This window comes from Brassica oleracea, chromosome C8 (genome assembly GCF_000695525.1).
Source record: "Brassica oleracea var. oleracea cultivar TO1000 chromosome C8, BOL, whole genome shotgun sequence".
NCBI lineage: Eukaryota > Viridiplantae > Streptophyta > Magnoliopsida > Brassicales > Brassicaceae > Brassica > Brassica oleracea.
Genome location: NC_027755.1, coordinates 21,480,836 through 21,508,582, shown reverse-complemented (window position 1 = coordinate 21,508,582; position 27,747 = coordinate 21,480,836). Strand labels below are relative to the sequence as shown.

The 27,747-nt window shown below is 37.1% G+C and overlaps 7 protein-coding genes across 15 annotated transcripts; 2 read left to right on the top strand and 5 right to left on the bottom strand.

Annotated features, from left to right (window-relative positions):
- Positions 1 to 214: 214 nt before the first annotated feature.
- On the bottom strand, positions 215 to 1,608 carry LOC106310187. The gene is made up of 3 exons (XM_013747410.1): positions 1,333 to 1,608; positions 1,102 to 1,252; positions 215 to 1,016 (listed from the first exon to the last, which is right to left on the bottom strand). Exons 1-3 carry the CDS (start codon positions 1,606 to 1,608, stop codon positions 490 to 492), a joined length of 954 nt encoding a protein of 317 aa, XP_013602864.1. The 3' UTR covers positions 215 to 489.
- A 367-nt stretch (positions 1,609 to 1,975) lies between these two features.
- Positions 1,976 to 5,994, bottom strand: LOC106310186 (U-box domain-containing protein 35). The gene is made up of 11 exons (XM_013747409.1): positions 5,817 to 5,994; positions 5,610 to 5,701; positions 5,297 to 5,418; positions 5,012 to 5,199; positions 4,881 to 4,935; positions 4,458 to 4,785; positions 4,272 to 4,373; positions 3,622 to 4,032; positions 2,401 to 3,153; positions 2,204 to 2,305; positions 1,976 to 2,064 (listed from the first exon to the last, which is right to left on the bottom strand). The coding sequence occupies exons 1-10, from the start codon at positions 5,992 to 5,994 to the stop codon at positions 2,228 to 2,230; spliced, it is 2,307 nt and encodes a 768-aa protein (XP_013602863.1). The 3' UTR covers positions 1,976 to 2,064; positions 2,204 to 2,227.
- A 3,087-nt stretch (positions 5,995 to 9,081) lies between these two features.
- Positions 9,082 to 11,871, top strand: LOC106307297. Its single transcript, XM_013744212.1, has 11 exons — positions 9,082 to 9,404; positions 9,492 to 9,543; positions 9,673 to 9,735; positions 9,807 to 9,923; positions 9,992 to 10,141; positions 10,222 to 10,691; positions 10,756 to 10,855; positions 10,927 to 10,986; positions 11,073 to 11,165; positions 11,241 to 11,360; positions 11,432 to 11,871. The coding sequence occupies exons 1-11, from the start codon at positions 9,373 to 9,375 to the stop codon at positions 11,741 to 11,743; spliced, it is 1,569 nt and encodes a 522-aa protein (XP_013599666.1). The 5' UTR covers positions 9,082 to 9,372; the 3' UTR covers positions 11,744 to 11,871.
- Positions 11,845 to 12,808, bottom strand: LOC106307298 (50S ribosomal protein L20-like). The gene is made up of 2 exons (XM_013744213.1): positions 12,537 to 12,808; positions 11,845 to 12,197 (listed from the first exon to the last, which is right to left on the bottom strand). Exons 1-2 carry the CDS (start codon positions 12,720 to 12,722, stop codon positions 12,003 to 12,005), a joined length of 381 nt encoding a protein of 126 aa, XP_013599667.1. The 5' UTR covers positions 12,723 to 12,808; the 3' UTR covers positions 11,845 to 12,002.
- A 238-nt stretch (positions 12,809 to 13,046) lies between these two features.
- LOC106311721 lies at positions 13,047 to 13,911 on the top strand. Its single transcript, XM_013748990.1, has 2 exons — positions 13,047 to 13,567; positions 13,645 to 13,911. Exons 1-2 carry the CDS (start codon positions 13,151 to 13,153, stop codon positions 13,762 to 13,764), a joined length of 537 nt encoding a protein of 178 aa, XP_013604444.1. The 5' UTR covers positions 13,047 to 13,150; the 3' UTR covers positions 13,765 to 13,911.
- Positions 13,912 to 14,344: 433 nt separating this feature from the next.
- LOC106311719 (histone acetyltransferase HAC12-like) lies at positions 14,345 to 21,869 on the bottom strand. 6 transcript variants are annotated; one of them, XM_013748982.1, is made up of 17 exons: positions 21,576 to 21,869; positions 21,172 to 21,470; positions 20,857 to 20,971; positions 20,438 to 20,702; positions 19,994 to 20,347; positions 19,777 to 19,895; positions 18,275 to 19,666; positions 17,798 to 18,094; positions 17,432 to 17,710; positions 17,137 to 17,265; positions 16,854 to 17,054; positions 16,635 to 16,777; positions 16,230 to 16,542; positions 16,010 to 16,149; positions 15,741 to 15,819; positions 14,709 to 15,322; positions 14,345 to 14,569 (listed from the first exon to the last, which is right to left on the bottom strand). In XM_013748982.1, exons 2-17 carry the CDS (start codon positions 21,354 to 21,356, stop codon positions 14,452 to 14,454), a joined length of 4,743 nt encoding a protein of 1,580 aa, XP_013604436.1. In that variant the 5' UTR covers positions 21,357 to 21,470; positions 21,576 to 21,869; the 3' UTR covers positions 14,345 to 14,451. The 6 variants fall into 6 exon arrangements, with proteins under 6 accessions (XP_013604436.1, XP_013604433.1, XP_013604437.1 ...); XM_013748979.1 differs by having other exon boundaries at positions 21,172 to 21,457; XM_013748983.1 differs by having other exon boundaries at positions 21,172 to 21,397.
- Positions 21,870 to 22,076: 207 nt separating this feature from the next.
- LOC106311720 (histone acetyltransferase HAC12-like) lies at positions 22,077 to 24,827 on the bottom strand. 4 transcript variants are annotated; one of them, XM_013748986.1, is made up of 8 exons: positions 24,551 to 24,827; positions 24,082 to 24,187; positions 23,822 to 24,003; positions 23,578 to 23,692; positions 23,116 to 23,387; positions 22,742 to 22,856; positions 22,456 to 22,593; positions 22,077 to 22,358 (listed from the first exon to the last, which is right to left on the bottom strand). In XM_013748986.1, the coding sequence occupies exons 2-8, from the start codon at positions 24,103 to 24,105 to the stop codon at positions 22,272 to 22,274; spliced, it is 933 nt and encodes a 310-aa protein (XP_013604440.1). In that variant the 5' UTR covers positions 24,106 to 24,187; positions 24,551 to 24,827; the 3' UTR covers positions 22,077 to 22,271. The 4 variants fall into 4 exon arrangements, with proteins under 4 accessions (XP_013604440.1, XP_013604441.1, XP_013604443.1 ...); XM_013748987.1 differs by having other exon boundaries at positions 22,077 to 22,355; XM_013748989.1 differs by having other exon boundaries at positions 24,120 to 24,187.
- Between the last annotated feature and the right edge of the window lie 2,920 nt (positions 24,828 to 27,747).

Below are 27,747 nucleotides of genomic sequence, written 5' to 3'. Positions count from 1 at the left end.
GGTTCTCACCATATTTATATTAGTTTTATTATACCCAAACAGGCTGAATATCTTGACAGTCTAGCTGAGTCTTTGACAGTTTTTCAAAATATCTAATACTATTCTATATTTATCATGTTTATTTTTATTTATTTTTCAACTAAGAAAAACACTTGCATACTAGCTGCTATTAGATCACTAAGATGACCATATTACAACCAAAAAGTTAACCACCTAAGAAAAACACTTGCATAAGAAAACACACCACTTTTTTACAAAAAAAAAAGGAAAAAACAACAACCAAAGTTAAACCATGCAAAGTCGCCCACAAGCATTAGCTATTAACATACCTTCACACCAAGAGGACCATATTACAACCAAAAAGTTAACCACCTAAAGTCGTACTCGTTCATGCTGAGCCATTAGCCATTAGCCATTAGCCATTAGCTACCATTTTCCAACTATCATCCATGATCTAACTTTAGCTCTTAGTGATAGCATCCACCACCACTAGTCCCATGTACCGCGAAGTAGAGGAGTAGCATCCACATCGTCCCCAAAAGTCTTCACAAGATCGCACGAGGACTCATCGCCTTCACCTTCAGACTCCAACTCCACCCCCAACTCTTCCTCTATATCATCAGAAGCCGAGATCAGTAAAAACTCACACCCTTCATAATTCAAGAAATCAGGCGGGTCGGCTGCCCCAAACCGGGTGTGACCTAAATGGGCCTGAAGATGGGCTGGAAACTGGGCCTTTCTCTTCCTCTTAAGCCCTCTAAACTCTGAACCTCTCCCTCCTCTACCTTGCTCCGGGTTTCGTACTTGGATCAAGAAAGAGCCTTCCGGTTCAATATTCATCGACTCTTGCGGCTCGTGTTTTTCTGTCCGCGATGGAAACTCGAGTTTGTAGACGAGATGTGTATGGTGTTTTCTTGTCGGAGTCGGTTTATGTCGGAGAATTCTGTATATTCCTTCTCCCACAGCTCTTGCCGGCGGCTTGTGTCTATGACCCCGAGTCTTCGTCTGGTATTCCTCTTCAAAACAAATAAAGTTTTTTTTCTTTAAAATAAACAAATATTTTTTTTTTAACATTAAACAAATATTGTTTTTTAACCTTACCTCCTTTAAGGGCTTCTTTTACATCTTCAACGTTCTTCGTCACCATTTCCACGAACCCCCAGAAAGGTTGAGACTTTTTGCTCGGATCGGGAAGAGTTTTCTTACCCATCACTATGAATCGTAACAGGATCTGTTTCTCGATGTTCACTTTCTACAGAAGAAAAAAAAAAATCATAATGAGTAAGAGAATGATCATATCTAGCTCGTACTGTAGTGTTCTTGGCCTTCTACCTCAACGCCGTGTCCTCCTTCACCTCCTTTCTTTGAGCTGTTATTATCGTCTTCGTCACCACCGGAACCTTCTTTACCAGAGAGAGGGTCTTGTTTCTCCTCGACGGGATTCTCACCGGACTCTGGACGCATCACTATGTATAGTCTTTGAACGTCGTCTACACTGTGAGCTTCTTCTTTGTTAACCTTTGGCCTATAAAAGAAGAATATTTCTCCTCTTTCCTGAATCTCAACCTGAGGATCTTGTCTCGTCTTAGCATCTTTACCTTGTCCCATCTTTGTACCTCTCAAACTAGGAGTTTTAAGAAACACACTTCTCTTCTTAAACACCAAAACACAGTTTTTGTCTCAAGTGATGACACTTGACAACGATATACTAGATTCCCACGTCGTCGTTACTGTTTGCTACGTGTCGAAAGAGTCACCATGTGATTCACTGTCTTAACAACAAAAACACGTGACAACGTTCTATGATCCCACGTCAATGGTCAAGAAGTCAATCTTAAAATGTTAATTTAATATTATCCAACATAAATATGCGTTGAAAATTCATATTTACTGTATATACACATTGTTTTTTTTTTAATTATCAATATATACATTGTTTCTTAATCGAAATTCAATTTTTTGTTGTTGTCTCTCTCAAACACCTCTCTTCTTCAAGCTCAAACAAACAACTCTCTTCCTGAATATATACATTACTCTTGGTTTTCTTCTACTGATATTTTTCTCCTGCAGATCAAAATCTCAATCATGAATATATCATATCAGTGATAACATGATTTTACTGGTTTAGCTAGAAAACAAGACTTTGCAGTTTTTATAGAAAAATTTGTCTTTGATTTGAAACAAGAAAGTGTCATATTTTTACCAGATTCCTTGTCTGTGCTCAAACCTATGGATGTGACATTGTAGATCCTTCATTCGATATAGAAGAACCTGCATTCGATATATAAGGAGCACTTCTACCTTCCTGCAACTCCCAACACACAAAAAATAAAAAATAAAAAATAAAATCATAGAGATAATATATATCTAATCTGATGCAATGTCAATACAACATCTTACCGATGTATAAGAGACTTGGCTAGAATGTGACATGGGTCCATGTCCAGCATAATACACACTCTCAAGACTCTCTTCACCCATCTCTCTCAGTCTATTAAGCACAGGCATCACTTCTTTACCAAGATCAGGCCTATCTTTTCTTCTCAACTCAGCACATTGTAGTGATAACTTAGCAAGAGACGTAGCTTCCTCTAACGGCCAATCCGGTACCGCAGGATCAAGCATATCTTTAAGCTTCCCTTCTTCAACCGCTTGCTCCACGTAATAAGCCAAACCCATCGGCTGTTTCGCGGTCAGAAGCTGCAAAAGCATGATCCCTAGCGAATAAACATCCGACTTCACGCCCAGCATTCCTGTTTGTTGATACTCAGGGTCGATGTAACAGAACGTTCCCGCAGCTGACGTGGCTCTGCACTGTGTCACGTTCTCTGCTACCGCGGGGACGAGTCTCGCGAGCCCCACGTCGCTGATCTTGCTGACGTAGTTGTGGTCGAGGAGGACGTTTCCTGGTTTCAAGTCTCTGTGGACGATTGGTTCTGGTTTGGTCTGGTGTAGGAAGAGGAGACCTGTGGCGATCTCGGCCGCGATTCTGAAACGCAGTTGCCATGATATGGCGGGTGTGTTTCCGCGTCTGAAGAGGCGGTCGTCTAAGCTTCCTTTGGCCATGTATTCGTAGACGAGGATACCGTATTCTGGACAAGCTCCTAAGAGTAGGACCATGTTTGGATGCCTTATGCAACTTAGTACTTCAACCTATGTATCAAAGAACACACATGAAGTTTAAATTTTTTCTTCTTCTCACTTAATGTTGAAGAACCAAAATAATAAAACTAAAACCCTGAACCTATTACTTGTAATACAAGTAAGCTAATTTTTTTTTATATAGAAAATAAATCTTTAAAATATCATTTTAACAATGTTATCAAACAAATAACACCACTGATAAAAATTCTCAAAAAAATTCGACAAAAAACACTATAAATTATCCGAACTCCTAAACAGCTAATACTAAACCGTAAATACTAATCAGTAAACCGAAACCCAAATATAAAATAAAAAATGTATTTTAACTAATGTTATTTTAGGATTTTTTTATTATTATATGCTAATTTTGTCATTAAAACATGATTTAATCTTATTTGAAGATATTTATTTTTTAAAAATTGGTGGAGAGATTGCCATGGAGTTGGCTATAAATGCATATAAATCATTTCATTTTACCTCTTTGTGAAACTGTGATCTTCCCTGAGCAGCATCAGGACGTAAAACCTTAACAGCAACACTTGTGTGATCAAGATGACCTCTAAACACAGGACCATACCCTCCTTCTCCAACTTTTCTAGACTCTGCGAAGTTTCCAGTTCCTTCTTCGATTTCTTGAACAGAGTATTTCCTGTACCTGACGATGCTATGTCGTGGGAAAGAATCGTTTTCTTTCAGTACCTTCATCTCTGCGTTTAGTCTTCTCTTTGCTTCTGCTTCCGCAAGCCTGTGCGCAGCTTCAGCAGCTTCCGTGGCTGTTCTGGCCTTTGCTCTCTCCTTCTCCACCATTGACATTGCTGTCTCCTCTGTCATCTTTAGTTCTTCCATTCTCCTTTCCTCTTCTGACCTCAGCCTTTGCAGCTCTGTCGCCTAAAACAGAATTTAAAGCAGTTTAGATTTTAATTAGATTTGAATCTGTTTAGACTCATTTAAAATTATAGTTGACTTTTTTTATTTTTATTTGGTTTTATTTATGATGTAAAAAGTATTTTGAATAAAAAAATATCAGTTTGTTTTAAAATAAAATAAAAAAATTTATTTGAAGAATGTTTTCATAAGAAATTTTTTAATTTTAATTTGTTTAAATTGAAAAATGAAAATTTGAAAACCTCGTTCCTTGCGGTTAAAGCTTCTCTGCAAGCTGAGCTATACATATCCATGGTTTGCTTTAGCTCTAAACGCAGTCTCTTCATTTGAGCTTCAACATCACCCTGCAAACAAAACAAATGTAACAGAAAACTAAATAAGATCTAAAACGGATAAAACAAATGTGAATATGATTGTAACTTATATACCAAGCTTTGAGATGAGTAGGAGCAAGAGGTTCTTCCACTCTCTTCAGAAGCAGTAGAAGCGTTATTGAGAAAACCCAAATCCGTAAACTTGATTCCTAATCTATTTGACCCAATGCTCTGCTCTGAGCTCGTTGACATTCTTGAGGTTCTTGCCGAGTCTGGTAGATCGTAGGTGAAAGAAGACCGATCTACACTCGGCCTCCCCGAGCTGATATAGGAGATGTCAGAACCTTGTTGTGAAGCATTTATGAATGAGTACTCTGACTCTGAATCTGAGAAGTCCCCCATCAGTTTCATATGTCCTTGTGGTGGTTTCACAACCCCTGATCTACACATGCAAAATTAAAACCAAGATTTGGAAAATTGTTAAGTAATCATATACATAAAGAAACTTTTATAGTAATCTAACATGACAATCAATACCTTGGACCATCTGAATCAACTGATCTTCGCCCCCTAGAATATGCTGGTGTGGTAGCTGTTGAAAACAAGAAAAAATGAACAAGATAAGAGAATGTATGTTGAGTTACTTGAGACGCAAGCAAGATTGAAACCTTCACGTGTTTTGTGTTTGTTCTCAGTGGTTTCGTGATTGTCAAATTCGCTGAGAACTGATGGATGGTAAGGAGCAGGACGAGAGGAGCTTCGTAGGGAAGAGATTTTGCTTTTGGCAATGACGTAGACATTGCAGAAATCTGGAGCTGCCTTTGATACACTCGTTGGTAAATCCGTTTTGAATCTTCTGTTGATGATAAAAATTTTGAAAAAGAAAACCCTGGTTTTGTTTAATCTTCTGCTGCACGCAACAAATAAATTAATACCCTAATCAATTTATTTACCTCATAAAGCTGTTTCTTGATGGAGCACCAAGTACTAAGTTCTCAATAGCAGAAACAGTAACGTATTCGACAATTGCTTTGACTTTGTCTACATCTTCAAGCACAACGTCCAGACAATTAATCTGCACATATACAAAAAAAAAAGCTTCCAAGATTATTTGATCGGTCTAATAATAAGATCTTGATTTCAACTATTTACTATAATTATTATTGTTTTTAATGATTAGGAGGTTCTAGGTCCGTAGACCGCCCTTGAGAAATTCTATTAGATAATTCAAAATTTTAACCATTAGGTTAACTCGTTATTGGTTACCTCCTTACGGCTGCAAAAACAGTGGAAAGATACAAAGAGATGTTTTGTTTCCTTCTCTATCTGCTGCTTATGTGTTATGCCTTCTTCAATGTCTGCAATGTCCATAAAGCAAAAAAAAAAAACTAAATCAGTCGAACTTTTCACAAGAATTATTGATAAACATGAAGGCTTGAAAGAATTAGTGTGTGAGAATGTTGATAAATGAACCTGAAGAAGATTGAGATTTGGGAACGACATGAATAAGAGCAAGAGTTTGACCACGAGAAGTAAGATTCTCCATTGTCCATTTGAGAGCATTTTGGCTGGTTTTGTCGTTGTCTATTGCAATAGCAACTGAACCACTTCTTGTACCTTTGGTTGTCGCATCTGTTTTCGGTAGCCACATTGTTGTCTTCCTCTTTCTTCTTCTTTCTTTCTTTCTTTTCGTGCAAGGAAAAAGTAACACAAATGATATATTTTCCTACTTTTGTTTAGTAAAATGTTATATTTGGAAGTTTTTTTCTAAAAAAAAATAAATAATTTAATGGGTTGAGAAAGTTTTCTATTTTCATTGTTTCTTATCTGATGGATAATAGTTAGGAAGGGTTATATTTTGGGATGAAAATCTAATTTCAGAGTTAAAACACAAAGCACACAAATTAAGCATTGTTTTTCAATAATTTTTTGTTTGATTTGAACGTGTGGAAACTATAAAGCTTATGGTATAAAATAACATGTACATATCATAAATTACATATTTACCTCTCTTTTTTTTCCTCCATAATTAACATCTATTGTGGTCTTAGTTTTTGTAGATTCTTGAAGATAACTATTTTTGTATTTGTGATGAAGAAGTTATTATATCACAAAACCCATTTTCTAATTTAAAAGATCGTTTAAATGTACTACTCCAACAACATTAAATAATTAGTTATTATGTTTTATTTGGTTGTTGTGGAAAATATTGTAGAACAAAAATATTTTTCAAAAAAAAAAGAGAAAAGAAAATCTTTTTCAAAAGTCTTTTAGGAAATACTGAAAAGAACCTAAGGACCACTGAGATCACTCATTCAATCTTTTAGACTGTTTTATAAACTTATAATGCTTTCTTTTACCTGTTGCTGAAGTTGATATTATTTTCTCTTTTTGATCAATTTTTTTCCCTCGGAAAATAAAATGTAATATGAATCCATTTCAGTGCACGTACATAAACCGCCGGAAAAGTTTCAGTTTCAGTTTGAACCCCAACAATACGATTCATGCCAAATACAACCCGAATAAATAATTAATGCCAAATATGATTTTAATTTAATTATAATAAAAAAATTATTCAAAATTTTTAAAACGTGCCTAAATCAACATTGATTCTAACATAAGTTAATCAACCGTTAAAAAATAAAACGACGTCGTTTTATTCTAATTGTTTTAAAAAAAAAAATGTTCATTCGAGGACTCAAACCCGTGCCTTATACTCATTTAAAAAGGCGTACTAACCACTAGATTAAATTAATTTTTGAAATATTATTACAAATTAAAAATTATATAAACTACACTAAACCCATAAATTGAAATGTAGGGATTGTATTTGGCACGACAGAAATTGTTGAGATTTAAACGGACACTTTCACCTATAAATTACACTAAGCTACTCTGATTAAGTAACTAAAATAAAAGAAACCAACGCGCATCAAAAACGCGTTTGGCGCGTGAGAACAAACTCTCGGCTTTTTCGCGCAGTAAAAAAAATTATAGGGCCAAGAGCGCGTGAGTAGGCCTTCCACCAGCCAATTTCTTCCTCACATAATTTAATACTTTTTGTTCTAATTTTTTTTTCCTTTGATATACTTCCAAGTCTAAAAAGAAAAATAACTCTTTTGTATAAGAAATTTTTGTTTTGAAGTCTAAAAATAACTCTTTTGTATAAGAAATTTTGTATAAGATTGTATTAGAGGATATAATATTACACGAGAATAAAAACGATTTAATTTTTTTTTCCCCATCGCTAATAGGCTTTGTACCTGGCAGTCAACATGGTTTTATTGGTAAAGCTAATAGCTCCGGATTATTTCCAAGCAACTTATCGGCAAGCCTTTAGAAATTAGAACTTTCTGTTTCTACGAGTCGTGTCATGCAAACTTTAACATGCATAATTGTTTTTTGTTTGCTCGACTTTTTAACAATTTCTCAATCATAGCAATATCTTTTTTTTTTTCAATCATAGCAATATCGATTGGAGGTGATTGAGTATCCCCTATATATTATTTGAAAAACATTACAACTTCTTTTTGTAGTCACATGTCATCAGTAGAATGATTCTTAGAATCATTAGAGAAATATGTTGGTTCATCTAATTATATAATAAATTTTTTATTAAACTAACAATAAATTCATTATTAATGTACTTTATTATTTCCTTAAATAAAATTTACGAAATTGCCTAATATGGCTAAAGTATATATGACAATTAATGATTTTGAATAATAAAGATTTGATAAAAAATATTGTATCTTCTATCATATTTGTTTAATTTTAAGCTATTAAATAATTAAACAACCACAATAACCATATAATAAAAATTTAGATTTTTATGTATATGTTATATTTTGAATTTTTACAAACGGCTATAAATTACTAAAACTGTTAAAAGTCTCACCTTCAAATTTTATGATCCATGGTTTAAAATTTTTGTTATGACGAAATACAAATGATTACAAAATTATATAAGTAAAAGTCTAATTTAATTAATCATTAAGATTTAAAATATATATGTATTATAAAAGATACAAATGATCAAAAAACTATATGAGTAGAAATCATCATTTAATAGACATTAATATTAAAAATATACTAAAATATATTATCTATGTTAGTATCATTTAAATTTAATAACATATCCTATCAAATAAAAAAAATTTTGGATTAATACAATTGATTTATATGTTCGCACCAATTTAATTATATTTTTAATAGTTACTGACTTTTAATTATTTAATATATATTTATTATTTTATAATATGTAAAAATATTTAATACATAAAATAATTTATATATATAATGTTGATTCCGCGGAATACACGGGTTTTAACCTAGTTACTATAAAAATGTAAGCTTTATTTGTCTTATGGACTGAATCGTACATGTAGTGGGATGGTGCTTTAATGCAAGATTCCTCAACTTTCCTACCACTTTTATCTTTTTATATTTTATGTGAATATTTTTACTTTAACTAGCAACAACATTTATTGTTCCTCATTTATGTTATTTGGCTTTAAAGCCATGAAGATCAATCATATCTTCTTGAATCCTTTTTTTCCAAAAAGCTATAGATCTCCTTTTATATTCCAACTTCCATTACATGAAAACGAACACAATCAACACACACATCATTATCATTTTTTTCTTTCGAAAAAAGACTAAACCAGTGTATTAAAATTACTTCAACGGTTTGGGAAGATAAAGGTTCAACCTTTAATTTTCACTCTGTTTTTTTCGAGTAGAACAACTCGTGCAATGGGGGGCTGTGATGAAAGTGACAAATAGCTAAAACTTTTCTCTTTGCATTTATTGAGTCTCTCTTTTGGACCCGATCCCATTCAACTCATCTTCACAGATGTCTCAACCTCTTTCTCCTCTCCGTCCACTCCTCTTCTCTTTCCTCTTACTTGATCACAAGGTTGTTTGTCTCAACCTCATTTTGTTGAGTCATTAACCCCCTCTGGAGAGATCCCAGACTTATCAGTTATTGCACCGACACTACGTTGAATAGGTTTTTGATCATACAACAATGTCTGGAGACTCTCTGCTCGCTTCTAAACAGTATAATTTCATTCTTTTTTTCAGTTTCTTTCTCCCGTCTGCTGAGTATTGATTCTTCTTCTTCCTACTCACTGATATGTTTTGCAGAGGAAGTTCTTTGTCCAGATTCTTTCAGACCAAAGCCATTAATCACTCGCAGGTTCAGTTTCTTTATATAACTTAGATGAAAGAAGTTTCCATTAACTTGCTCCTCAAGCTGCCAACTCAATGAACCTTTATAATTCCATTCATTGCTTGAAACTCACTTTCTTATGACTGTTTTTTTAAGGGTCTTGATTCTCCCAAGAACACCAAGTTTCACCACCTCTACAAGTTCGAACTCGAGCATGATGTGAGTTTCAATCACCTAACCATATAGAGAAATCTGTAAGAATGACTCAGTTCTCTTATGGTATGAAACAGGTGAAGAGATTAAAAGATCAACTGCAAAAAGAGACTGCACTGCGCTCTCTTTTGCTAAAAGCTTCTGATCAAAGCCACAAGATTGAGCTGTCTCACACTTCTTCCCTTCCACGTAGTGTATGTTCCTATACAGCTTCTCTTACGTTCATGAACCTTGTGATTTGTGAATGTTTCCTCATTTTCAGATTCAAGAACTTCTCTCCAGTATAGTAACTATGGAAGCTACGGTCTCTCTGCTCGAAGAAGAGATCATGTCTCTGCACTTCTTACTGATTCAAGAACGGAACGAGAGAAAACTCGATGAGTACAACCTCACACATTCTCTATCTCCACCTGTATGTTAAACTAAATTCTCCGGTCTTGTTGCCTAATCTTTGTGTGCTGTGATTGGCTCTGACTTTAGATGGTTTCTCAGAATGCTACAGATTTGGTTAGACTTTCCAAAAAGAAAGAAACATTACGCCGCAAAGATCACAGAAGCAAAGTGCCTAGGTCTCTGCAAAGTTGTGATAACGCTAATGAGCTATCCAAGGAGATGATAAGATGCATGAGAAACATATTCGTATCTCTCGGAGAGACATCTGCTGGTTCCAAATCCTCACAGGAGATTGTTCCTTTCTCACCTACTCGCAAGAATGCATCATCAACGTGGTGGTCGCCTTCAGAACACTCGCGGATCTCCAAGTGGGTACAGAGCCCACGGATCGATATCAAGAAGAACTCAGACGTTTTAGCAACGGAGAGCAACGTGTTTGATCCGTATAGAGTCCAGGGAAAGCTGAGCTGGGCTGATATAGGAAGCTACAGATCCGCAACCGAAGTGGCTTCCATGTCTGTTGAGGAGAAACGGCTCGGATATGCTTCAGATGAGTTATGGAGATTCAGGTAACTACTTATTAACACAGATTGTGTTCTTGACAAAGACTCTTATCTGGTTTCTTCATGACAGACACCTTGTTGAAAGACTTGCCAGAGTCAATCCAACAGAGCTAAGCCACAACGAGAAGCTCGCCTTCTGGATCAACATATACAATGCCTTGATCATGCATGTAATAACTAACGTCTTCTCAAATTTCTTATGCATATTACAAATTTACAGTTTGAAGATTGTCTGACTCAGGCATACTTGGCTTATGGAGTACCAAAGACCGACTTAAAGCTCTTCTCCTTGATGCAAAAGGTTTGATCTGATCTCCACACACATACAAAAACACTTGTTGGTTTTGGTTCGGACAGAGGTTAATGTAAAGTCTCTATTTCTATCAGGCTGCTTATACAGTTGGTGGGCATTCATACAACGCAGCAACGATCGAATACATGACTCTAAAGATGAACCCTCCTCTGCATCGACCTCAGATTGTACTAAACTAAACTTAAACTTCCACGTAGTTTCTGCAATTTCTTCACTAACCAATCTAAACCTGAGAGTTTCAGGCTCTGCTTCTCTCCATTCTCAAGCTGAAAGTATCAGAAGAACAGAAACAGGCGGGGATAAGTACTCATGAGCCTCTAGTGTCTTTCGCTCTCAGCTGCGGAATGCACTCATCCCCAGCGGTAACCTTTCCATATCAGATTTCCTTTTTAGTAGACACTGCAGTTTTCTCACAAGAATCAAATACTTGCAGGTGAGGATATACTCAGCGGAGAACGTAGGAGAGGAGCTCGAAGACGCTCAGAAAGATTATATCCAGGCGTCAGTGGGAGTAAGCCCCAGGGGGAAGTTGATTGTATCCAAGATGCTTCACTGTTTTGCTAAGAACTTTGTCGATGACTCCAAGGTTGCTCTGTGGATTTCACGACACTTGCCTCCTCGCCACGCTGCGTTCGTTGAGCAGTGTATTCACCGGAGACAACGGTGGGGGTTTCTGGATTCATCTAGTAACAAATGCGGTGTGATTCCTTTTGATTCACGGTTTCGGTATCTGTTTCTTCCGTAATGATGAAACAGACAATTGTTCCAGTTGCTAGGGTTTAGGGTCTATGGCTATTTAGGTGATTCTAATAAACTAATTAAAGGATTCAGAACTGCTGAACAATATAAGAAAGATGAAACACAAATTTTCAATATTGCAGAAGTTTAATAGTAATCACGCATACACATGAATGTGATTCAGACAAATAATAACTGAATGGTATTTATTGTGTTCTGTTTGAAAGAGAATAAGAACGAAGAGACAGAAACTAACTTGGTCCTAACTAGGCATTGATAGATGAAACATCTACTTTCCGAGGAGCTTGGACCACGTTCTTGTTTCCAGGGAATGAGTTGCGGGAGACGTCCACGAGTGCTTTGAAGCTGTAAGGCTCATGCATAGACAGTTCAGAGAGGACTTTCCGGTTCAGCTGGATGTTCTCCTTCATCAGACCGTGGATGAAGTTACCGTAGTTCACCTGTTTTCAAGCTTTAAATGTTAAGCAAACATGTAACTGCAAGTTTCTTCAGCAGAAACAAGAGTATTGATCCGCATATAATATAGCACAGATGCAGAAGAGATATATACAAACCATTTAACAACGGAACCAAGATTAGAACCTAACCGAAGTCATAAAAAAAGAGAAATTTAAGAGCACTCTAAACCCTAAACCACAAAACACTATACCCTAAATCAAGCATTCAATTTAACATAACATAACACTAAAGAAAGAAAAATTTAAGAGCATCATAAACCCTATCTCAGAAATTTCATTTCTACACTAATCGAATTTGGAGGATGCAAAGAGAGAACGTACACCGTGCTGACGAGAGCCGGCGTTGATACGCTCGATCCAGAGACCTCTCATCTCACGCTTCTTGTTGCGCCTGTCTCTGTAAGAGTACTGAAGAGCTTTCTCCACTCTCTCCCTCGCGATTCTTATGCAGTTCTTCGCTCTTCCCCTGAAGCCCTTGGCTAGCTTGAAGATCTCCTTCTTGTTCATCTTTTTTTATCTCTTCTTCTCCTTCCTCCTTTCCCCTGAAACGCCGCCTCTGTGTTTACCTTGTGTTTCAATTCCGGGTCGGGTTGGATCGGATCCAAGACAAATCCGATCACAATTAACCATTTTAAACAACACATTAACAAAGCCCATTATACATCTAATGGGCCTTCTCCATCATATCAGAGAGGCGACACGTGTTGCCACGTCATGAAGAGACATAAACACGTGTCACAAGCTTTCACATCCGTTTAATTTTCCGCGGGAAACAGACAAAACCGAAAAGAAAAAAAAAAAGAATTATTATGTTCCCGGAAAAACATTTTCCAACAGATTTTAAGTGGGTTTGCTCTGTTCGTGTAGTCCCATCAATCATAATCACACAGAAAAAAAACTCCCAAAGAGAAAGACTTTTTGAGTGTAAAGTACAAATGGGAGGAGGAGACCCGATGGATCATCACTATCATCGAATCTCCGCCACGAAATCCGACGGTGTGGGACAGGGGAAGCTCTACTCTCCTGACCACGCGATCAAAGTCGCTACGAAACTCGACGAAAACGTGGGACAGGTCCAGGGGGATCTGTATTCTCCTGACCACGCGATCAAAATCGCTACGAGCCCTGAGGAGGAGAAGCAGAGGATGTTGGGGATGAAGGACAAAGTATTGGAGAAACTAGCCGCTGCTGCGGTTCCGTCGGAGTCGCTGGAGAACGCTAAACAGTTTTTGGAAGGCGTGATTAAGGACTTCGCCGGGGCGGCGCAGGGGATGACTAAAGACGCGTTGCACCGGATTAAAACCCATCTCGCTGTTATTCTTCCCTCTGTCTCTCCTTCCGTCACCGGAAAGGTCAGGTCTTTATAACTTTTTTAGTTCACCGGATTTGAGATTTGTTTGTCGGAACCATGTCGTGATTCTTTGAACAGATCGTGGACGATGCGGAGAAGGAGGCCATTAACGGAGAGGAAGAAGAAGAAGATGAGAGAAAGCCAAAAGCAAGCTCCAGAGATGGATCCGCCGGAGAGTTGCCTTTCTCAAAGCTTTGACGGATGATCTGAGATGGATACTATGTCATGTTTGCTAATAATGAGTTAAAGATGCACACTTTACATGTTCTAGTTCTAGTGCATAGTTCCATAAGAATTATACTTTTTTTTTAATTATAAAAATACAGAAATCAAGAATCCGTAACATCTCGTTATAGTGTTGTCCTTGTTAAGCCAAAAAAAAAACTATTTCAGTTAAGGATATGAAAATGTTATTAAATACTGTACAGTGATTCAAAAATGTTAAAAGACGGATCTGTAGAAATAAGGCGTTTTATAGATACACAAAGGGACCAAAAAGAACAGAAGAGGAAGAAAGAGGAAGAAACGTAATTTGGTGTGTATATTTATAATCAATGAATCACCAACCAGATCAAGCTACTGAACTGAGTTAAAGAGTCTGGAATCTGTTCACTTTCTATGAAGATTCTTCTACTTCAGTGGCACTTAAGCTGAGAACTCTTCAAATCACCCACGAGCTTGTTCCCCAAGTTATCATCATCACTCCATATGACTTGTGAAGGTTAAATACGAATTTAAAGTTAAACCGCTATAAGGTTCGTTTCCTGCTTGTTACTTATCTTCACTAGCTGGTGTTATTCACTTCTTCAAGTAGAGCTCAGAGACGCCACCTTCTTCTATCTATTTCCACTTCTGTTCCTAAATGAAATTAAGTATATACAAAAATTAATCAGCCGAGGTCCCAGCGACTTCTGCAGTTCTCTGCCTCATCATCTCCATGACAGCTGCTCTGCGCCGTGAATCTGCTTGCTGTTGTAATCTTCTCAGATGTTCCTTTAGGTCTCTGCATAGACAGATTCACAATGACAATTCATTTAAAAAAAAGCTTTGCCAGAGTTCTAAATATATCCAAAAGCCACAGCATGTCTCAGAGTGAATGATCCCACAAAGAAATCAATTCCAACACAAGTTAAGGACATTACCCGCATCGAGGTACAGCACAGTTCGATTCCTTGCAGGCCCGTGCGTGGATTTGCAAGAGATACCACATCTTCCTGCACAGAACACAGCCTCCCGAAGCACGTCTCTGGCAACCTAGACCATGCCGGAACAGCGCCTTCACTTTGCGGCAGTTAGGATACTGACAATTCGTCGCACGGCGGCATAGCGTCGCATGCACAAGAAGATCGAGCATTTTCCTGAGCTGCAAGACTCGCAACTGCCTAGCTTCTTTGTTCTGAGCATTTTGGTCAGCTAGCGATGGATGGTTCGTCAGCTTGTGAGGATGATTAATACATCCCTCTTTACGGTAACAAGTGTTGCACACATCGTAGTCAGGGCAAACTTCGCAGCGCCAGCCTTGGCCAGTTTCGATATCGAGGTGGCATGCGTTACACGTTGAGACAAAGGCAGGAGCAGTTGGATTGTGGAGATGGTAAAGCACCATCATGGAAGAGTGTTTTGCCCGCCTCAGTGTATCGTACTGATAGTGGTTCCCTTGACAAAGACTCAGGAAGGCTTGCCTTGTGTCGAAAAATTCACTTTCTAGTATCTCATCTCTATCCTTGGTGTCTTCAGGAATACCAGTGATCTCAACCTACAAAATAAATTAAAAAACACCATCACCATCTCGTGAGATAGAATAAAATAGAGAAACACATGAGACTAGAAGAGAGAAGTAGAGAAGATCTTCTCAAATCCCAAAACAAGCCGTTGTTTACTCGAGAAAGAGGAAAAATAGTAATCTAAGCTACCGTTTTAACCCTAGCCGCTCTTAAAGAATAAGTTTAATGGTGGAAGATGATTTCTTATTTTGGTAATAAGAGACCTATATTGGCCGAGGTACAAATCATAATCCTACCTTTAGCCTAAAAGGAAAGTATCCTTGTCTCTAAAGAGAAACACCAAAACCTTAAATAACTAATAGTAATGAAGAAAGGAAAAGAGACAGATCTCAATTCTTTCGTTGATTGTATGTTAAGCCGTAACGTGTATCACAAGACAAAGTAACTTACAGGATACAGTGTATGTTTATCCTTTTGATTAACAGGATGCCTTTCTCTGTCCTCTCGCCTCTGTTCAGCCTCATAGCACCTGAAATGTAGAAGAACGTATCAGAGTTGCAGCACTCTACAGGTAAGAACACAACACGTGTCTACCAATAAGTCTCTTCCAACAAGATAAAACACCACAGCTTCCAAGTTACACAAACCAAGGTACAATAACGAACAGGAGGGAAAGAAAACAAAAATAAATTAGGCAAAAGAGAAAGGACAATTCTTACCCATCACATAACTGGAAATCTTTGCATTGGCTGCAGACCCAACGATTGCCAGTTACCATCAGTGCACAGCAATGGTTGCAACAATGCTGCAAGTGAACCATGATAAAGTCCTCCTTCATGGGGTGAATGGTCTCACCAAGCTAAAAACATACATAAAATAATATTAATTAAAACACGAAACTATACAAAAGAACCGAATTACTGAAACTGATATGATTACTTTTTGCATTAGCAGCAGATCTTTGGACATATTCCCAGACAGATCAGACTGGCCACAAGCTTTTAGAGCCCTTTTTGTAATGGGTTTCTTGAGTATCCCTTTCTTATTTCCTTTTCTACCATCATCTTCCTGACCCATTTGGTGTATGATATCCTCTGCTGCACCTGGCCAATAGTCACCATCGAAATACGGGAGCCTAGCTGCCGTAACCTTAGCTCTACATTCACCAGTTTGCAAGAAAAAATGGTCATATAGATTTGTGGTTTCCGCTACAATCCCTTCCTTTGCAGCTTTTCTCAACATTGCCAAGTACCTGTACCAGAAGCATATGGAGTATGTAAATTATTTAATAAAATACGAAAAAAATTGATGAAGAAAAACAAACACAAAGGTAACTGGACTGACCACTCCCGTAGTTTATCAGACTTTGGCGTTTTCTGAATTTCTGGATGGCAATATAAGATGTAGTCCTCACCCTTCAGCGGTGGACAAGCCCATATATAGCAGCTCGTGAAACCACGCAATTTGCAGTATTCCAGGTAACCAATCTGAAAAAGAGTAACCATTGAATCCTCCAAACAATGTAAAGACCATACCAATCTTAGTTTTAAAACTAGCACTTACAAGAATTTCTTGGTATACAAAAGTGCGCAGAGCCTCTCCACTAGCAGATTTAATCTCAGGTCTAAAGTACTTCACAGAATCCAGATACGAGAGATAAACACGGCGCTCATTAGGAGATGAGCATTCGGATCCAAACTCTTGGACATACATCCCAAACAAGCATACTTCTACACCTTCGATCTTCTGGAACAATAGAACCACCTGGCAAAAAAAAAATGTGGAGAGTGAAATGTACTATTTGAAAGGATGAAATCTTCAAAATGTGGACGTGGATCATTCTTACCTTAGACTTGTATGGAAACTCTGTGGGGAAATTATCCTTCCTAAAAATTTCAAGAAATCGAGATTTGACTTCCAGCTTCTTGTCAACAGACAGAACAACTCTAACCACAAGGGATTCAGCAGTTGGAACCTGTCAGTGCCAGTAAAAGAAAAAGCAAAACAATGAGTGACCAACCAGTAACTTCAATCGATAATTTCCAATAAAGAAGCACTACAGTCATCTAAAAGAACATATGACTCAAAGATGCAAAATCACATGAGACTTTAAACCTTGTACAAGTTAAGTGCCAGATTACCTCATCATAATTTTTTCCTTGAGCCCTGGCTCTCTCAGTCCTTTCCTCCTCCAGTCTTTTAAACAAACGCTGCTCTATATGGTCACTGAGAATCGTTTTTGGCAGGTCTTTCGCTCCAAGAACAGCATTTTGAAGTAAGGGCTTCCTCTCATTTTTCTCCACCTCTGTTATATAGCAATGTGGGCAGGTGTACTCAGCTTGCCCCCCATCATCCCTCCGCCCATTAAATAAAGCACATATTTGATGCTGCCAAGCCTCGCATTTATCACACTGGACCCACTGCAAAAAACCATGGAATGCAATAGACAAGCTCAGAAAAACCTACAGGCACATGACTATACAACTCTACTGAGTGGATGGTCTTACCGCTTCTTCAGTCTCTTCATCGTTTTTCTTTTTCTCCAGCCTTGACTTTGGTACTGAAGTCCCTACGGCGAGTATAGTGTCTCCTCGGGATTCATTATAACAGGGAATACAAAAGTAATGACGAGTCTCACCACCTCCAACGGTATAGTACATTGCGTTTCTTTTGATACGAGCACCACACGGAGTACAATAAATAGGTGCTGGCTCGAATGTAAGCTTCTCCACCGCACATAACTGGCAGGAATTCGCACTCATCGAATTCTCCATGGCCTGATTCTTTTCTGCTTTGGCTTTACTCTGCAGAAAAATATAAATTAAATGCAAATTTATGCGTCAGCGATCACATACTTGAGATAGTGTGGAGAGAACAGGTTGCGCCTCTATATAACAACAATAAAATCAATGCAACGAAGAGTAAATAATAAGATAAATCTGAATAAAACTTAATTTCTCTAAAGTTTTGAAGTCAATACACACCTGGCCAACCCACTGACGAAGACCACGGATATGTTCTCTCACTTGTTCGGGAGTGAACAATTCAGTTAATGCAACACCCATTATCTTTGGTTTTCCAGATTTTGGTGCATCCTCAGGAGACTTCATCAAATCTTCTTTATTTGGCTCTTGCTTCATTTTTAAGGTTTCTTGCTTTGGCGAGACGTCAGACAAATCATGTTGACCTGGTTCACTGGAAGGCCTAGGCTTGTGAACATTTTCAAAAGCTTCAGAAATATCAGAAACTTCTTCTTTCCCTTCCAACTTCCCTGACTTCAATGCCACATTTGCATCGCTCTGCCTATGATCCTTTCTTTCAGCATCCTGAGATAGTTCTGTCTCTGTTTTGGAAACAACGGAGCTTTTACAATTTTCAGTTTCAGGGGCCACTGGTTGAAAAGACGGCTCCACCTTCAACCGTTTTGATGAAGGTTGCAAATTATCTAAAGTACCATCACAGCCAAGGGAACCAGTAACCGCTCCAGCAGTAGCGCATAGTGAATCATTTGATACTACAGCTCTGTTCACCCAGCTGCTTTCGTTTTCTAGACGGGTCTGGGCACACGGATTAACTTGTCGCTGACGGTAGGTTTTCACAGTCATACAGACAGGGCACCGAAGATCCTTGCAGTTTTTATAGTGGCTAATCAGTAACTTTGTCTGAGGACACCGAGGATATAGGCACTGAGGTTCAACACAACTGTTCATGTGGCTCCATAGTTTCCGAACAGTAAAGCAATTCCGGTCTGTGCACTTCCCTCCTGGCGGGTTGCAGGTCCGTGCATGAAGTAAAAACAAGAGCCATTTCTGTTGATTTCGGAACTTGGGATCGGTTCTGCGCATCGTTCCAATAGGATTCTGCAGACTATGGGAACTGGATACGTTCGCAGAAGTATGATTCTGACCAACAGCAGACCCTTCAGTCAAATTATTAGGTTGAGCTTCATTCATCCCGGTGATTCTTTGACGGAGATCCTCCTGAACGTTCTGTTGACTTGACATACCATTGGAATCTGAACCTATATTCTGCGGAGTCAGCATTTGCTGAACCTGTCGGCTATTTTGAGGAAGTGGAGTGCATATATCACTCTGACTTGTAACTGACAGATTCTGAGCGTCTGCATAGCAGTCTTCTCCGGGGTTCTGGTATTGATTCTGAAACTGAGAAAGCGGGAGCCGTTCAGATGCTTGGGAGTGCAACGCTTCATTATTTTTCTCCATTCTAGGATCCGTATCCATGTCAGAAGACACCTGAGGCTTCCCTGAGCCATCATTGCTTATTAATTTATGCTGCTGCACCGTCTGCTGGAGAAATTTCTGCTGCTGCTGTTGAATCTGATTAGGCTGTTGCTGAAATTGTTGCTGTTGATGTGACTGCAGATAATGTAAGGAAAGAAAGAAGATTGGAAGTCCGAATACTAAAAGTGATATATGTTTAAGCGGAGTGCATTGTTGCATGGAAATGAAATCAACTGATTGCTCACCTGAGAAGAGTTAGCTCTGGACACAGACTGGAAACTTGCTGCATTGATATTCTGAGCATTTGTCATCATCCCATTTCCAGATCCAAGGGTGTCAGGATTTTGTGTTCTATAACCTTCCCCTGAAACATGAAAACATGCTTTAGATATTCTGACTGGACTCTGCTTTCCTGACAGGGGAAGTTATCAATGGACTGCTGTGAATTTGTTGAAGAATTACCTTTGTCTACACTTTGTTCGTTCACTCCAACACCACCATTTACAGAGTTATTGGCCACACCAGCTGCCTTTTGTTGCATCCCGGGTCTACGTCCAGCAGTCATTTGGTTGGACAAGATGTGACTATTTTGACCACCAGTTTCCTCCCTTTGCTGCTGCTGCTGATGAGACTGAGGTACCACTGTTGGCTCAGCAGAAAATCCGCCACTGTTGTTATTAGTACCATTGTTAACGAACCCAGGTGTAGGAATCATCTGGGGAGTACTTCTTTGAGAACCCATGGATGTCATGTTCCCTCCAGAACCAAGAGAAAAGTTTCTCGATGAATGTTGGTGGTATCCATTAGACATATTACCTGCAAACAAGTTGCTACTGTGTCAGAGACACGTGGGATGAAAAATTTCCAGGAGAAGTGTATATACGATCACTTGAATGGGAAAAAAACCTCCATGCATGCCACCAGCAGGTCGAACGTTTTCAGTATTCACAGCTGTACTTGTGCTGTTGTTGTTGTTTCCAGCTACTGTAGCATTAGCAGAGGGTCTAACCATCGAACTAGGATTACTCCCAGCGTGTGATAATCCTGGAGTAGGTATCATCGGTCCAACCGAAGAAGGATTAGCATGTCGCTGATTGTGGTTATTCAGGTGTCTGTTTTTTATTAGGCTTGTAATCCGAGACTCAAGGGTTGACCTGTTCAAGTAATCCTCCTGTAGTATAAATTGGAAAGTGTCACAAACAAACAAAAAAAAGATTTAAAATAAGGACATAAGTCAATACGCTAGAGTCAGATGTAACATGTCAGAAAGCATCAGCCAATCTTGTCGGTATTCCCCAATAAACCAAACAATAAGCTAGAACTACCTTTGAGATAGCCATCTTATACAGCCCCTCCTCTAAGCGTCTAGCAACATCTATATACTTTGCCTTTGATGCAGCATCAGCCGGAGATGGTTGCCGTTGCTGTAAAACGTTAAACCTGGAAGAACAAGGAGGCTCAGTTAAAAACAGTCCGCCATTAAAAAAAAAAACTTAAGGAACAGAAACACTAAAATGCACCCGAGACAGTCATCAGTTCGATCATTCCCATCCCACATTATGATAAAAGTACTCAAATCCATTATAAGAAAAACACTATAAGAAGACACAAACGGTGTAGATGGAAAGTTGAAGGCTTACACAAGGATTTGCATGTACTGCCTTAGTTTTAAAACATCATGGTCCATTGGACCAACGGTGCTACGTGAAGGCCCTACGCTACCACCAGGACCAGCTAAGTTCTGCATTTGAGAGTTCCCGTTATTCCCTTGGTTTGGAGACTGCCCAGAACGTTGTTGTCCCGACATGTGAGCCTGAACATTCATGTTATTTTCTTAAACTTTCCTCGCCTTGTCCTAATTCTTTCCTGCTATTAATGATTTCTTCAGATTATCTCAGTACAGCAGCTCTTAACACAGAACACAACCTAGCAAAACAATCTCATTGTTTCATAAAGCGGAAGTGGGCATGATCAATACACTTGAACTACAATCATAGACTATGATGATCAAAACAACCAAATAAATAAATTAAAAAAAACAAACCTTGAACACAAAGAAGCAAACTTGTCACTCACAAGGTCACAAAGACAAAACGTGATTAGAACAGAGCAATGAAGTCTGTGAAGAGCCGATGTCGCACGTAGGAGCCCAGAAAAGCCCAGAAAGAGACTCCAAAATTAGAGGCCAAGTTATAACGAATTGTCGACAAATTTTTTTCAGAAATCGGAGATTTTTTTCGGGGTCGGAGTTCTTCGAATTGGGATTTTTCGGAAGCTCGCTCGATTTTGGGGATTTTGTAATTTTGTTTTAGGGATTTCAATTTGATTTAGTAAACAAATTCACATAAAATAAGACTTACCTTATGTTTCTTTTTAAAGTCCAAATCCATGCATATCGTTAAGGAACCAAGGTCGAAAGATCGAACGGACAAGAACAAGTGTCGGAGAATTGTTTACGTTCCTGTCCGTCCGATTGGATATTGTGATTTACGAACTTACCCTTGTAGTTTTACAGCTATTTAGTTTCTGTTCTTGTACCGACTAGTGAGAGTAACAAAACCATTCAAATTTGATAATCATATCCCACGCTCAAACAGAGAACAAATCAAAACCCGGTTTATCACTGGTATGTATATACAAGCAGCATCAATATAGTAACAGTGCAAATGCTGATCTTATTCTTATATGATGATCTTATTATTGCTTGTAATAGAAGTAATGAAAAAACTTCGGATCATGTTCAGCTGTAAAGGCTCATGGACTTCAGATTCTCGGTGATCTCTGTCTCCAACTCATCTTCGTTCTCAGGAAGCTTCTCTCTTACCTGCTGAGACCAAACATATGAAAACGTCACAAAGTTCAGAATGTTGTCTCTTAGTTTTAGTTAATATCATGAGCGGTTATTATATAGGTCTATGATGTACCATAGGAGAAACTTCAGGAGCGAGTGTAGTCATTGTTCCAGGCGGAGATGAATTAGCATTTTGCTGGTTATTCGGTATTCTGCGGCTTATTAAGGCTGCCAAGCGAGAAACAAGGGTCGACTGGTTAAGGTAATCCTCCTGTAGATATTGAAGTTATAAAGTGTTAAAAACGAAAGAAAAATCATGATTCAGTAAGCTGGAGATTAGAGACACCATATATGTCTATAAGCTTCACCCTATCTTGTCTCAGTCAATCAATATCGAAGTAGAGTTTTTGAGAATATACCCTTGTGTTTGCCATTTGAAAAAGACCCTCCTCTAAGTGCCTAGCAATATCTAAGAACTTAGCATCTGATGCAGCATCGGCTGGACATGGTCGGCGCTTATCTAACTCGTTGAAGCTGGAAAGAACGAAAGTTTAGTTAGAAACCGTATAAGTCAACAAGTAAAATACCCAGAGGGAGACAACTAGTCAAAGATTAAACACCAAAGGAATCCTAGAAAGTAACATATACAGGAGCAGAAACACCAATATAATAAGAAACTGAGCAGATATGCAGCCAGGAATACAGATCCAAGACAGTAATGGTCGAGAGATAATAAAGTGACAGAGAGTCAATGCAAGAAGAGCCAGAGAAGCTGAAAAATTGGAAGGCTTACACAAGGGTTCGCATGTACTGTCGGAGTTCCAAAACATCATGGTCCATGGGACCAGAGGTGTTAGGTGAAGGCCCTAAACCAACACTAGCACAAGCAGAGGACGTAACCATCGAACTAGAATTACCCCCAGCGTGTGATAATCCTGTAGTCGTAGGTGCCATCGTTCCAACCATAGAAGAATTAGTATGTCCCTGATTGGAGTTTTTCAACTGTCTGCCTTTTATTAGGCTTCCAAGGCGAGACTCAAGGGTTGACTCGTTCAAGTAATCCTCCTGTTGTAGTATAAGTTGTAAAGCATCACAAAATGAAAGAAAGATTTTTAAGTGAGGACAATAGTCAACAAGCAAGAGCCAGATGCAACATGCCAAAAAGCATCAACCAGTCTTGTCTTGGAATTCACCAGCAACTAGGAAACAAAACATTTTTTTCCTTCTAAAAACACACAGAAATATTTCAAGATACCTTTGAGATAGCCGTCTTAAACAGCCCCTCCTCTAAGCGCCTAGCAACATCCATATACTTTGCCTTTGATGCAGCATCATCCGGAGGTGGTTGTTTTTGCTTTAAAACGTTAAAGCTGGAAGAACAAGGAGGGTCAGTTAAAAACAGTCAGCCATGACGTAATAAGCAAAGATAAGATGAACGAAACATAGTCATACTACATCCGGAAGACACAAACAGTGCAGCTGAAAAGTTGAAGGCTTACACTAGGATTTGCATATACTGTCGAAGTCTTAGAATATCATGGTCGATGGGACCAACGGTGCTACGAGAAGGCCCTTCGCCACCACCAGCACCAGCTAAGTTGTGCATTTGAGAGTTCCCGTTATTCTGCGAGACTGTCCCTTGATTTGTATCCTGCCCAGATAGTTGTCCCGACATGTGAGCCTGAAAATTCATGTTATTTCCCTAATAAACCTTCGTGGTTCTTCTTGCAACTAGCACTAATTAACAGGCACTGCATACGTCTTCAGAAGATTGAAAGCTCATTTTACAGCTCTTACTTATTCTTCAGATGATCTCAGTAGAGCAGCTCTTAACACACAATACACCTAGCACCTCGCGTAAAGTCCTGCATAACAGTATCATGCTCAGAAGTGGCATAACTCTATCTCAATACAGTTGAAACAGAATCATACAAATATGATCATCAAGAGGAGCAATAAGAAAGCAAACCAGATAAATAAATAAATAAATAAATAACCTAAAAATTCCAGCCTTGCACAAAGAAAGCAAATCACAAGGGGGATTAACAATGATCAAATATATATCCTAAACGCAGTGTAACAGAGAGCAATCAAGTCGTTGAAGAGACGATGTCGCACGTGTGAAACTCTCACACAAATTAGGATCAAACAAGCAGAGAGCAGATAATTCCAAAACCTAGACGGCGAAGATATAATGAATTATCAACAATTTTTCAGAGATCAGAGACCTTTTCGTGCTCGGAGTTCTTCGAATTGGGGATTTTTTTTTCGGGAGCTCTGAAACAGGAAAGTCAGTGAGATGGAGCTCCAATCTAGAAATCCACCAAGGATCCGAAGATCGGTGAGTACAGGTCTAGAAGGCGATCTAAAATGGTAGAGAGATCAACTCGAAGATGCTGAGTCCGTGTGATGATGATGATAAACGATGATGGTGGTGTGATGAGATGATAGAGAGAAAGAGAACTTGGAGGAGAAGTTTAATTGTATTGTTTGATTGAATCTTTCAGAATATAAGCCAAAAGCGTATATAAACTGTTTGTGAACCGGTTTGGTTCTAGTCAACTGAAAATGCATAAATAAAATCACTAAACCGGAATGAACCATAATTCCTGTCACAAGCTCGCTAGATTTTGGGGATTTTTTAATCTCGATTTTGCAATTAGTAAACAAAAATATGTTAAATAACATTTACCTTGGGGGAAATTGATAAAATAACCATCAACTTTCGAAATTAAGCCAAAAAAATATCCAACTCACAACCACACATCTTCACTTTCAGCTTTTAGTCAAACACAAATAAATTTCATACTTTCGTTGACCAAGCCATTTCAATTTCGTCAAAAGTCAACTGCTTAGTTCAGTTAGTTATATTTAACGCTTGACTTTTAATGAGACCAAAATGGTTTGGTCAACACAAATATAAGATTTTTTTTTCCAATTTAAAAATTGAGGATTAAAATTGCTTACTCTAAAATTATCTTAATTAAAAAATATTGTTTTTTTACATGAAAAATTGTAGTTTTTCAAATCGATTAGAATGACTAATTTAATAAAATATGTTCAAATAAGCTTAGATATAATATTTTAGAAATGAATTAAAAACTAAAAATTGGTTAACAAAAAACCTTAATTAAAAATAAAATTATAATTAATATAAATTCAGATATAACAAAAAAAATAAGTGTTTATGTTCAAAACAATTTTAAGAATAAAAACATAAAAGTTAAAGGTAAAAGCCCAGACACGTTGTTGTTAGAAGTATGATCACATATACTCGATAAAAGATGAAACAAGTGAAAAAGGAGGGAAGCAAGTGCGTGAAAGGGATCTCTGAGGGCTGATGTATAGAAACCGTTGCCATAGTCAGCCGAAGATCCCTTTCACACACTCGCGTTGGTCTTTCTCACTTGCTCCATCTTATAATTATAATTGTATTTTTAATAAAGTTTTTTTTAAAAATAATTTTTAGTTTTTAATTCATTTTTAAAAATATTGTATCGATGCTTATTTGAACATATTTTATTAAGCTAGTGATTAGAATCGATATGAAAAACAACAACTTTTGTTGTGAAAACACAACAATTTTTAATTAAGATATTTTACATAAGCAATTTTAACCCTCAAATTTTAAATTGGAACAAAAAAATATCATATTTGTATTGATCGAGCCATTTGGGCCTCATTAAAAGCCAGTCGTTAAATATAACTAACTGAACTAAATAGTTGACTTTTGACGAGACTGAAATGGCTTGGTCAACGAAAGTATGAGATTTATTCGTGTTTGACTAGAAGTTGAAGGATAAAATGGTATGTTTGTGAGTTGGAGATTTTTTGGGCTTATTTTTTTAAAGTTGAAGGTTATTTTGTTAGTATTATAAAATTATAAACATAATATGTACTTTTTGTAGAATATTATCATCCGCAAAATTGCGGGCAAACACTCTTATATCTCTATAATATTATTTGAGAAGTCAGTTTCTTATGTGTTGGGCTCACGTTAACTCTTACGATGGTTGATTACACTGATACCCTTAATAAATTTAAAATATTACATTTAAATACGATTATTGAATTTTTTATATTTTAAAATTTTCCAAATAACATATATAATACAAAACGAAAACATTTATAAAGTTTAAAAAACAAATTTCAAAAAGAAAATATATATATATATGTGTATATAATATGATTTCTTTAAAAAGGAAAGTTCAAAAAATAGAAATATTCCATTTAAAAAAGATTTTTAAATAACATAAAATATCCTTTTGAAGTAATAAAATATTTCTTTATATCAATATTTTTTAGATGAAAATATATATTTTTTCATATAATGTGATTTCATAAAACAACATTCACACACATAATCTTAATATTAGAAAAAAATATAATCGTTAACTCTCATGATAGTTGATTACACGGATACCTTTAATAAATTTAAAATATTACATTTAAATACTATTATTGAATTTTTTATTTAGTTTCCTTTTCAAAATTATCCAAATAACATATATAATAAAAAAGGAAACATCTATGAAGTTTAAAAAACAAATTTAAAAACGAATATATATATGTATATATAATATATTTCATTAAAAAGGAAAGTTCACGAAATAGAAATATTCCATTTAAATAATATTTCTATATAACAAGAAATATACTTTTGAAGTAATTAAATATTTATATATATATATTTTCTTAAACAATACAAAAAATATATATTTTCAAAGTAAGAGAAATAATTTTTATATATCTATTTATTTTCTTAGATGATTATAAAATAATTAGGTAACATAAATTGATATATGTTTAATTGACTAAAAATAGTTTGTAATTAGTATTATTGAAATATTTTTTTTCATATATTTAGTTGACTATAATATTATTCAATTACAGCAAAAAACTCTATAAATTATATTTTACTTATATAATATGATTTTTAAAATACAATCACACAATTTTCTTAAACTGCTTATTTTTAAAATATATAAAAAAAATAAAAACAATTAACAATAAACATCTTTTGATCAAATAATTACAAAATATTCACTACAAGAAAACACAAGTTTTACGAGGGCAGTTTTCCTCGTGATTTCGTCGTAAAATCAGTGTTACGAGTAATTAGCGAGGAAACCCGTTTCGTCGTTATACGTTTGTCGTAACGCATATATCCACGCTAATTCGTCGTAACATAGCGAGGAAATAATTTCGCCGTAAAAGCGAAGAAGAATATTTCGTCGTAAAGACCACGTAAAGCTTCCACGTAAGGACGTCGCTAAATTTCCTCGTAAATACCTCGAAAGCCGTTCCTCGTAAAACCCACGTAAATAACTTGAAAGTAAATACTCGTAAAGTAAACGTAAATACCTTGATAGCTTTCCTCGTAAAGACCACGTGAACTTTCCACGTCATTTCCTTGTAAACCTTT

What these genes read in the sequence shown, in the direction of transcription:
- LOC106310187 (XM_013747410.1), bottom strand. Translation starts at nt 1,608, where the DNA reads ATGGGACAAGGTAAAGATGCTAAGACGAGACAAGATCCTCAGGTTGAG. An exon ending in AAGGAGGACACGGCGTTGAG is followed by an intron (nt 1,253 to 1,332) that starts GTAGAAGGCCAA and finishes TTTCTTCTGTAG; the next exon opens with AAAGTGAACATCGAGAAACA. An exon ending in AAAAGAAGCCCTTAAAGGAG is followed by an intron (nt 1,017 to 1,101) that starts GTAAGGTTAAAA and finishes TTTGTTTTGAAG; the next exon opens with AGGAATACCAGACGAAGACT.
- LOC106310186 (XM_013747409.1), bottom strand. Translation starts at nt 5,994, where the DNA reads ATGTGGCTACCGAAAACAGATGCGACAACCAAAGGTACAAGAAGTGGT. An exon ending in TCAAGAAACAGCTTTATGAG is followed by an intron (nt 5,200 to 5,296) that starts GTAAATAAATTG and finishes TATCATCAACAG; the next exon opens with AAGATTCAAAACGGATTTAC. An exon ending in GCCAAGTCTCTTATACATCG is followed by an intron (nt 2,306 to 2,400) that starts GTAAGATGTTGT and finishes TGGGAGTTGCAG; the next exon opens with GAAGGTAGAAGTGCTCCTTA.
- LOC106307297 (XM_013744212.1), top strand. Translation starts at nt 9,373, where the DNA reads ATGTCTGGAGACTCTCTGCTCGCTTCTAAACA. An exon ending in AGTTCGAACTCGAGCATGAT is followed by an intron (nt 9,736 to 9,806) that starts GTGAGTTTCAAT and finishes GGTATGAAACAG; the next exon opens with GTGAAGAGATTAAAAGATCA. An exon ending in CTTCTTCCCTTCCACGTAGT is followed by an intron (nt 9,924 to 9,991) that starts GTATGTTCCTAT and finishes CCTCATTTTCAG; the next exon opens with ATTCAAGAACTTCTCTCCAG.
- LOC106307298 (XM_013744213.1), bottom strand. Translation starts at nt 12,722, where the DNA reads ATGAACAAGAAGGAGATCTTCAAGCTAGCCAAGGGCTTCAGGGGAAGA. An exon ending in CCGGCTCTCGTCAGCACGGT is followed by an intron (nt 12,198 to 12,536) that starts GTACGTTCTCTC and finishes GCTTGAAAACAG; the next exon opens with GTGAACTACGGTAACTTCAT.
- LOC106311721 (XM_013748990.1), top strand. Translation starts at nt 13,151, where the DNA reads ATGGGAGGAGGAGACCCGATGGATCATCACTATCATCGAATCTCCGCC. An exon ending in CTCCTTCCGTCACCGGAAAG is followed by an intron (nt 13,568 to 13,644) that starts GTCAGGTCTTTA and finishes TTCTTTGAACAG; the next exon opens with ATCGTGGACGATGCGGAGAA.
- LOC106311719 (XM_013748982.1), bottom strand. Translation starts at nt 21,356, where the DNA reads ATGAATGTTCAGGCTCACATGTCGGGACAACAACGTTCTGGGCAGTCT. An exon ending in ATAAGATGGCTATCTCAAAG is followed by an intron (nt 20,703 to 20,856) that starts GTAGTTCTAGCT and finishes TTTATACTACAG; the next exon opens with GAGGATTACTTGAACAGGTC. An exon ending in ATAAACATACACTGTATCCT is followed by an intron (nt 15,323 to 15,740) that starts GTAAGTTACTTT and finishes TTTATTTTGTAG; the next exon opens with GTTGAGATCACTGGTATTCC.
- LOC106311720 (XM_013748986.1), bottom strand. Translation starts at nt 24,105, where the DNA reads ATGAGCTTTCAATCTTCTGAAGAC. An exon ending in GCTTTCAATCTTCTGAAGAC is followed by an intron (nt 24,004 to 24,081) that starts GTATGCAGTGCC and finishes ATGAATTTTCAG; the next exon opens with GCTCACATGTCGGGACAACT. An exon ending in CAGTATATGCAAATCCTAGT is followed by an intron (nt 23,693 to 23,821) that starts GTAAGCCTTCAA and finishes TTGTTCTTCCAG; the next exon opens with CTTTAACGTTTTAAAGCAAA.